The sequence below is a fragment of the Drosophila gunungcola genome, unplaced genomic scaffold, assembly GCF_025200985.1.
Source record: "Drosophila gunungcola strain Sukarami unplaced genomic scaffold, Dgunungcola_SK_2 000001F, whole genome shotgun sequence".
Taxonomy (NCBI): Eukaryota; Metazoa; Arthropoda; class Insecta; order Diptera; family Drosophilidae; genus Drosophila; species Drosophila gunungcola.
The window spans coordinates 2,454,977-2,464,109 of NW_026453197.1; the positions used below are offsets into that span (position 1 = coordinate 2,454,977).

The 9,133-nt window shown below is 42.8% G+C and overlaps 4 protein-coding genes across 4 annotated transcripts; all 4 read left to right on the forward strand.

Moving 5' to 3' along the window:
* The first annotated feature begins 338 nt into the window (after nt 1–338).
* Nucleotides 339–2,190, forward strand: LOC128262048 (protein Daple). Its single transcript, XM_052996078.1, has 5 exons — nt 339–495; nt 550–855; nt 912–1,057; nt 1,111–1,368; nt 1,427–2,190. Exons 1-5 carry the CDS (start codon nt 441–443, stop codon nt 1,538–1,540), a joined length of 879 nt encoding a protein of 292 aa, XP_052852038.1. The 5' UTR covers nt 339–440; the 3' UTR covers nt 1,541–2,190.
* Nucleotides 2,191–2,642: 452 nt separating this feature from the next.
* On the forward strand, nt 2,643–3,500 carry LOC128262049 (larval cuticle protein A2B). The gene is made up of 2 exons (XM_052996079.1): nt 2,643–2,799; nt 2,869–3,500. The coding sequence occupies exons 1-2, from the start codon at nt 2,668–2,670 to the stop codon at nt 3,316–3,318; spliced, it is 582 nt and encodes a 193-aa protein (XP_052852039.1). The 5' UTR covers nt 2,643–2,667; the 3' UTR covers nt 3,319–3,500.
* Nucleotides 3,501–4,373: 873 nt separating this feature from the next.
* LOC128263400 (uncharacterized) lies at nt 4,374–5,394 on the forward strand. The gene is made up of 2 exons (XM_052998431.1): nt 4,374–4,389; nt 4,573–5,394. The coding sequence occupies exons 1-2, from the start codon at nt 4,374–4,376 to the stop codon at nt 5,184–5,186; spliced, it is 630 nt and encodes a 209-aa protein (XP_052854391.1). The 3' UTR covers nt 5,187–5,394.
* A 727-nt stretch (nt 5,395–6,121) lies between these two features.
* On the forward strand, nt 6,122–8,108 carry LOC128262047 (atrophin-1). The gene is made up of 2 exons (XM_052996076.1): nt 6,122–6,640; nt 6,717–8,108. The coding sequence occupies exon 2, from the start codon at nt 6,717–6,719 to the stop codon at nt 7,983–7,985; it is 1,269 nt and encodes a 422-aa protein (XP_052852036.1). The 5' UTR covers nt 6,122–6,640; the 3' UTR covers nt 7,986–8,108.
* The last annotated feature ends 1,025 nt before the right edge of the window (nt 8,109–9,133 follow it).

Genomic DNA, 9,133 nt, shown 5'->3' on the forward strand with positions numbered 1-9,133 from the left:
AAAAGCTTCAAAATAATTGTTTTGAATTGTTCAACAGGTATATTTAATACTGATGCGGGAAAAAAGTGTTTGACAGAAAACATATTTTTAAACAGGTTAATACACAATTAAAAACCATTTAGTTTGTTTTATAGAGAAAAAGCTGCTGAAATTTACCCGTTAAACCCCATATCTAGATTTTTCATGTTGGCGACAATTTGAGTAGACTAATTAACTAAACTGTACTTATAATGTTATTTATTATTGCAAATATGAATGATCCATTTTGGTGTTAATAATTAATCGAATAATAAATAAACCAGTTAACAAGGTAACTCTGGCAGAGTTACCATTACAAACACCGCGCTGATAGCTTATCTTTACTGTATTCAGCAACAAAAGGTTTCGCAGAAGCTGAGTAATTTGTCCACTTCAAAACTAAAGTTGTAGGAAAATAACTAATGGAAAAGCGTCCCGCGTCCACCATGCAGGTGCTCTATGGAGAGCTGGCAGCCGGTGCGTATAAGCAATATTATTGCGTATACGCAATGTACTGAATTCCATTTACAGCAAAAGCTAAAAGTGCCCAGTTGGAAGAGGAAAACATATTACTACGCCATCGTCTGAATCGCGCGTCTTCCAGCCACGGCACCAATGCGGCCATGCATGTGGAAGCCAAGATCATGGCCTTTCAACTGGAGGAGGAGCGCGATCGTCTGGTGGAGACGGTGCAGCAGCACAAGAAGAAGTACAACAAACTGCACGACGCCTATCTGGAGAAGGTGAAACGCTGCCGTGCCCTGGAGGAGATGTTCAAGCGGCAGAAGACACTCACAGGCTTGGTGATGAAATCCTCACTAGATCAGAGACATGCAGGTCTGTTGAAGATCAAGTTACTGCTTTAGAATTAAACTAAATTTTAACCTCTCTAGAGCAACAAATGATGTTAGAGAAGCGGCAGTCAGCGCAAAGTGATCTCAATGAATTGCAAGTGCTGAAGGCCAAGGTGGAGAAGCTCCAAAGAGCCCTGGACGAGTCATATGACATAATCGATGAAATGGATTTCGAACTGGAAAGCGTAAGTGCCCCAAAAAACTCAAGTTTGCTTAGATAATACTGGCCCGTTTCAAGGTGGAGCTACTGGAAATGCAAAACCAAAGTTTGCGCGATGAGTTGTCTGCCCTAAAATCAAATTCAGTGGCAGGAGCCACCAGCCTTGCAGCTTCCGTTCCAAACGATGATGATCCTCCGCCCAAATACGAGGAAGATTGTCCCGGGGCTCATCACAAAGCAATGCTGGCACGTCGCAACTCTTCCAGCAGTGAATCCGGACCAAAGGATGACGATGCCGATGCAGAAACCATGGAGAGAGCTGCTCTAACCCATAGCGTACGTTGAAACTGTAATCTGGTTGAGTTATTAAAGCCCTACGTTTTCTGGTTTTCAGCTCATCGAAACTGTTGAAACGGAGAGCAATGCCCTGAGAAGAGAACTGTTGAGGTCCCGCTGCCAAAGAACTATACGTAAGAAGTTGGAAGAAGAAAGTGAAGATGCCGACTAGGCAAAGTTACAGGTCTCAACCCACTCAATTAAATCCCAATTCAAGCACAAATAAAATAACAACCAATAGATCATAATGAGCAGTACCCAAGCTTAGGCTGATGAAACCTATCACTAGTCTTACTGCTTATTCCGCTGGACTAACCTAGATTCGTAGCCAGCTACGCCTAACAAGTGCACATACCAGAGATTGCTTTTAAGGTTCGACAAACACGCTCTGCGGCTGCGTTAAATCAAAACTTTTGAGATAGAGTAACCTGGTTTTTCGGGCTGCGCGCCAAAGGAAACTCGTCTAATGGCGATTAATTAAAATATGCGTTAATGGCATCGAACGGGTTGTGGCCAGATAACAAGCCAAAGGATTTGGCCTCTGAGCCATATGAAGGTTCCAACCCCCAACACTTGCCCCTATTCCATCTGCCATTCGAGTGGCGTGCTATCCATTAAAACATGACAATTATTTTTATGACTTAATGCAGTCGGGGGCCTTGTTGCCCAATGCCTAATGTTGCAAATTATTGACAAAGTAAATTAATCTGCACATTTGTTGGTCAGACCAGACAAACTAGCGCGACACCTCTAAGATCACTAAGCTCTCCCACTTGCAGCACATTTGGGTGAATATTGCAGTTGAGCAGTGAGAAAAAATGCATATCTTTATATCCCTATGAAGCTAAGCCTTCATGTTTATTATATAAAAAAAATTAATAAAATATTTTTTATAACAAATCTTTAAAGCTTTTTAATATCGAAAATAAGAAAGAATGTTGAATCTGCTTAATAATTTTGCAGTCGATTTATAGTTATATTAAAAGGAAAGGTATTTATCTAAATTTAAGACATTAAAATAAAACTTTAAGCAATTTCGCATTCAATTTAAAGGCAATAAACCCAGTTTATTTGTAGAATTAAGAACTAATTTATTTACATTTTTTGGTTTCTGTGTGGGCATACTGCTTGGACTAGTGCGAGCCACAATTTGCATATTTCTTGTTTAATTATAATTATTTTGGGGCTCACTTAATCAGCGCGCTCCACTTGGCGCTCCGGCAATCTTGTTTGGGAGGCGCGTGCCGAAGGCAACACGACACTTTGGGTGGATTGCCACATCTGAGTCGGATCGTGGTAATGAGTGGCGGAGTGGTCGTATATAAGCAGGCGAGGACTACCCAGATTAATTACTTCGATTTCCAGCTTCGTCGAGTGCATTTCCATATCCAAAGAGTTCTAAGAGCCCCCGAATACAGAATGCTGCGAAAAGTGAGTGGATGAGTGAGGAGTTCGATTATTGAGATTATTATCTATTCAAGTTGTGTCTCCTTTTTGTAGGCCACCTATCTGTTGTGTCTGTGCCTGGCCAGCGCCGTGTGGGCCATTGAATTGCATCCGGAGCCGGATTACGGGCCAGTGGCCTACGAGTTTCAGTGGGCAGTCCACGATCCGCACACCGGCGACATCAAGAGCCAGAAGGAGTCGCGCAAGGACGACAAGGTTGAGGGCATCTACGAGCTGATCGACTCCGATGGCTATCGACGCATTGTCCAATACAAGGCCGACGATCACAACGGCTTCGAGGCGATTGTCCACCGTGAGCCGACGGACATCAAGATTCCGCTGCCTGAGCCGCCCAAGAAACTGCTGGCTGCCAAGATCCTAGCTCCAGTGCTGCCGGTGGCTCCGCTCGTTCACTACGCTGCCCCCAAGGCCATAGTCAAGCAGGAGCTGTCCTCCGGAAACTATGTATCGGTTTCCGGACCCACAGCCCAGTACAAGTACTAAAAGGATCCAGACTTCAGCTTCACAAACCCATCAGGATCCCCGCCTCGACCTGGGAACGCTTCATTGCCATACATCATAATTAAATTATATTAAGGCCATTAATTGTACATACAGACAGCATACATACATTGATAACTAACTATAAAGATGCATCACATTCAATCTGTTCGCAGAGGAACACAAAATCTTCAGAGTTCTTAAATGGAAGAGTTGTAGAGGGTGATAAGTCGGTGGAGTTGCTAATAGAGTCCTGCTCAAGTGAACTTCTAAGGGAGAACTTATAACTTGATGAAAACATTTCAAGTCGAGTAAGCCAAGTACATAGAATTTAAAGTCGTACATCATGAATCACTGTATCATTTACGAGTAATTTCAAGTCACTCCCATTACTTGGGAAGCAATATTGACTACCCAACAGGTTCTTAAGAACCTGCGAAGCATTTTCGCGATTTTAAGGGTTAAACCTTACACAAAACCAACATCATAAAACTTTTGGCAAGGCTTTTAAATCTCTTAGGAAATTTCTGAATGCCTTAAGTCACTTACTTGACTTGAAATCTCTATTGACTTTTACTCCTTATAACTCTGTACTCTATTACTTGCTTTTTTGAAACAAGTTATTGAACAACTAAGTCATGGAAACAAACTTATATGCTTGTAAGTTAGTTGAATTTAACTCTATCACTTTATTTTAAAAAATATACTTGTTTGCTTATTCAAGTACACTCCTGCACTCTTGTTGCTATAATATGTATATTGAAAGAATTTCCAAAGAAAAACCATAATACTTTTAAAAATGAACAATTTTTAACAATTCTAAAATTGTTGTGCTGTTTTGTAGAGCAAAATAAAGATGGAAGCGCTGCAGAGATAAAGCACATTCTATCAGTTCACAGACAGAGCACAAAAAAAGGTAGAAAAATATAAAGATAAAAAATGTTGAATGAAAGCTGAATGGGAAAAGCTTAATTTCACTTGAATTTTTTTTTAGAATGGCTTTTGGCAGTAGTTGCACATTGGATAGTTAATTTCACTGATTGATGTCTCATAACAAGATGCGTCATGGCTCAGGTGGCTGCGAATTTTGGATAAGCAGAAACTAATGCTATCGCCGCCAGACGAGACCTGGTCCCCAAGACTCTAGATGACTCTAATCTCACGTACCTGCTGTCACTTGGGGGCGTCCAATTACCAGTCGCAGTCGACGTCGCCGATGACGGTTCTATTGGATTTTGGCTAATGCTCGGGCCAAAGATCAATGGAGCATCAGTGCGAAAATGGTCGGCTCACTGGAGACACGAAAACTTCTGGCCATTTGGCTGGTGACCCTTGGATTTTGCCTGGGAGGCTCGAAGGATGCTGATGCTGATACGGATGCCAAGTGGATGGCCCCACTCAAACAGTATGGATACACGGCCAAGCATCTGAAGAACAAGGTGGAGCACGGCGATTTCACCACCTTCGAGCTGGGCACGCCCAACTACCAGATCCTGAACCCCCAGGACGAACCGGAGTACATCACTGCGGACCAGCCGCACTACCAGGAAATGCTGAAACGATTGACCAGTGCCCAAAGTGGCACGGATACCATCGATGTGGAAATGGCAGGTCGTGCGGACACCGTTCGAGTGGCTCCCGATCAGTCGCAATCGGAGAAGCCTTCTGGCATCCCAGACGCTGACAAACCACAAGCCGAACTGGCACCTAATCGCAATGATAAACTTAAGAAGCGCAGCTCTATTCAAGGCGGACATAACCGAAAGAAAGTCATGGAGTATCAAACAGCGGATGAGCAAGGTTATTTCCCGGATATTAAGGTCTATACCGGGGCCAGACCTTTCCAAAGCCGCGTGGCCAATCTTAATTAAGCATGGGTTCGGGCAAGGGCTGAGATTCGCGTTGCTTGATTTGACATTCATTTATTGTTTTTTTTCTTAGTGAAAGCACACTTAGATGAATAAATAGCAGGCGGTAGTTTGAACGATTATAATTGTATTATTTTATATGTTTTTGGTTTCAGAATAAGATTTGGGCATTGTTTGTAGAATTTTAAGCTTAAAAAAAGCCATATATATCTTCTTGGCAACAACTTTGGAAACTTTTTATAACCCCAATTTTTAAATTCAAGCCAAACAGTACAATTTTAAATATAGTACATAAATATACTGAATATTTAAATATATTTGTTTTTTTATCACCTTATTTGAACACCAATTATTATCAGGCAGTTGATTACTTCTGAACTTTCCTTTTTTGTTTTTTAATATGTAAAAAAGCCATTCTTTACATCTTAATCAAGCGAAATTGAATTAATATGTAAAATTATTATTATGAACATTTTTTTATCAGTGAAAACCGGTAAGCGTTCAACTCTCGAGATGTATAATAATGATCTACATTGCATTATCGCATGTCAAAAATGTGCTTATCCGTAACGTACGTGTAGACCTAAAGTGCCACGAAATTACAGCCAAAAATTGATAAGTTTATCGACCACAGACGATGATATCTGATCTAGGCCAAGACCCAGAAAATATAAATCCCCAAACTGTTGGCTAAGCTTGTGCAGAACCTAAAAAAAGCCCAGCGAGTGCGGAATGGGCACAGCTTGATTTTCGATTCCGTTTTGGAATTTTGGTTAAAAATTCTGCAAGGATCTGTAAAATGAAAAACCAGTGCAGAAATGTAGATCCTGAATTACTGCAAGGGTTTATAAAATGTAAAGCCATGTAAAATCTTATTGATATTTAAGAATATATTATTTCTTAAGAATATATTAAAGCAAGTTGCCCTATATTTATAGGTGAGCAAGAGTTCTTCCGACGGAGTCTTAAAGGTTAATGTCATGAAGCCATGAACCAGAGGTCAAAAGAAGATATGTTTGTTAGCCATGTTCGCGATTCGATCGACTGTTGTCGAGCACTTGATGCTATCGACGAGTGCGGGCAGAAATGCTTGAATGTGTATTACGGAAGCGCCGGAATCTGGTGATTGTGATTGTGTGGCAGTGGCCCAATCCCATTCCCCGGGCCCATTCCGGAGCACCGCTCCGCACCGATCCATGGGGCGTTCCATTTGGAACGTGACGCGGTCAACGCTTCCGCGACCCATTTGTTCGCCGTTGTAAATAAGTGCCGCGGTGGATGAAGAAGCAGCTCTCGGCCAGCGCAGCGTATTTAAGAGCTATTCAGCAAATTGCATGAAAGAGTTTCGCACGCGACCGACCAACAGCCAACAAGTGCCATCCGACGGCGATCCGGGACAGAAATTCCAGTAATTGTGGGGAAATTGATAGCGATCGAGGGAGAAATTCAGTGGAAAGGTAAGAACTGGGTCAATTGTTTGGTAGCGATTGCCAATAAATACAGTACTGACCCATTTATTGTGCCCCCTTTTAGATGTTCGAACGCAGCAGTTTGTTGTTTGTGGCCGTGCTGATGACTTCGGCCCTGTTGACCCAAGCCCATTTTCCGGAGTATTGTGCGGAATGTGAGCAGGAAGTGTGGGAGCAGGTGCCGTGCAGCGAAGTGTCCACCACGGTCTCGCCGCCAATCACTGTCCCCGCCACCAGCACCACAGGAAGACCTCCCACCACCGTGGTGCCCACTACAGCGCCCATCTTTTCAACCACCACCACCCTGGCACCAGACACCCCCACCACCCAGCCATCCACCTACAAGAAGTGCTACTGCGAGTGCAAGCTGGGCTGCAAGGAGTTCTGCCGCAAGGTGATCTCGTCCGGACCCAAGCAACCGCTGACCCAGATCTCCGCCATCGGAGAGTTTGCACCCGGTGGCCAGGTGGAGTACACGCATGTGCATCAGCGCAAGTACTTCCCCAAGTACGGTGGCGAGGGCTACGCCGGATTGGTGGGACCCGTGGACGGACCCAAGGCCTATAAGCCATATCCCTTGGTCTACGAACAGGCAGCTGCAGCCTCACCGGCGTCCAATCCGGCGGTGGCCTCCTCGCCGGCGGTGGCCAACATAGCTGCGCCCAATTACACGCTGGAAGAGCTGGCCCAACTGCTGAGCTCTGCCTACGGCAGTAAGAAGTTCTATCCGGCCGGTGTGCCATCTCAGCCACGCCCCCAAATTCAACTGCAGCCAGCGCCCTACTACTCCCCAGTTCCTGTCTACTCGAAACCATTGGTACCGCTCGTGAGCAAAGTGGCCACGGCACCCAAACTGACCGCCGGCATTAGTTATGCCGCCTCGGCGGTTTCATCCTCGTCGGGTGGTTCGGTGGCCAAGATAAAGACGCCCTACGAGGAGAAGATTGTGGTGGCCACCCCGCCTACAATTTACGACAGGACCACCTCGTATCCAATTGTTGAGGAGCCCAAGGCCTATGCAGCGCCCCAAACGGAAAACTATCCAGTTGTGCAGAGCCAAACGCAGTTGCCTATCTATCCGAGTCCCACGGAGTCGTATCCCAGCCACAAAGAGGCGTACCCCAGCATCACGGAGGCATATCCCAGCCAAACGGAGGCCTATCAGCCCCACACGGAGAACTATCCTGTGCCAGAGCCTCAGCCGGAGGTGAAGCCATATGGTGGCCCCGAATCTGGCCCTGACAAGCCATCCTCGACCTTTGACCTGGCCATCGATAACTACCTGAAGGACTTTGGTTACGGCAACCAGGGAAGAGGCTATGTGAACTACTGAGTTCCACTCGTTGTTGTTAGGTTAAGACTTATTCCTAGGGGTGATTTTATTTATTTATAGGCAGTAAAGCTGTTGACTTAATGATGATTAAAATAATTTAAAATTTTATTCATGGAAGTTTGACTGGAAAAGTAGCAAGTAATGATGGCTTAAATCGTAGTTTATTGACATAGCAAGATTTAATTAAAGTTTTTAAAAAGATAAGCATACTTTTGGGCTACGGCTGTACAGAACTATTAACCAATTGTTGTTAGCTGTAAAACAAGTTACTCATTTAAACGAATATTTTGTAAATAATTAATATAGTAAAAAGAAGGGAAAAGCCACAAACCACCAAAGAAATCGTGATATAATATTTCCCGATTGTCTGATTTTTAGACACTTTTTTTTTTGTTTTAAATCGGACCACTTTATCTTATTTGCAATTTATTGTCCAGGATCCTCAAATCAGGATAAATAATTTAATTCCCCTTCGACTTTAAAGCTCCTAATCAGTTTTTATATTAGCATAGGAATAAAGCTTCATCTTTCATAATAAATATATCGGACTAAAAGATGAAATAAGACCCTTTTATTAATTTAAGAATTAAACTCCATGTATAATTCCGATATAAATTACATAAAAATAAGCAAGGAGACCATCTCCTTCGATTGCTCCCAAGCTTATTAAAGTTCCATCTTACCGTCCAATTAAATTCTATCAGTCAAACATTTCATTGTTCGGCTTTGACGCATTTTATTATTTGTATTTAAAAAGTTGTTTTCATTTGCATTCATTGTTGATATACTTTCTTGTTGTTGATAACATTGAATAAGATTTTATCTTACGTTTTTTGCCAGCTTGCTTCTTGGTTTTATGCTTGCCAATCTGATAAACATGGTATATACACAAATAAGATTTATGAAATTTCGTATGCAAATATATATTTGTATGCATTATGAATATTTTCAAACAACGCGTATATATGAGCGTTGATCAAGGCGAATGCAAATCGTTTCTATTTCAAGTTTTCTCTAATTTCTCGCAGCAGCCAACGATTTTCAGTTCAAGTCTTTCATTTTGTAACGTTCTACATATGTCCGATTTATGTTTTCCATATTCTGAATAATCGATAGTGCCTTTTTCCCCCAATCGGTACACACGAAAT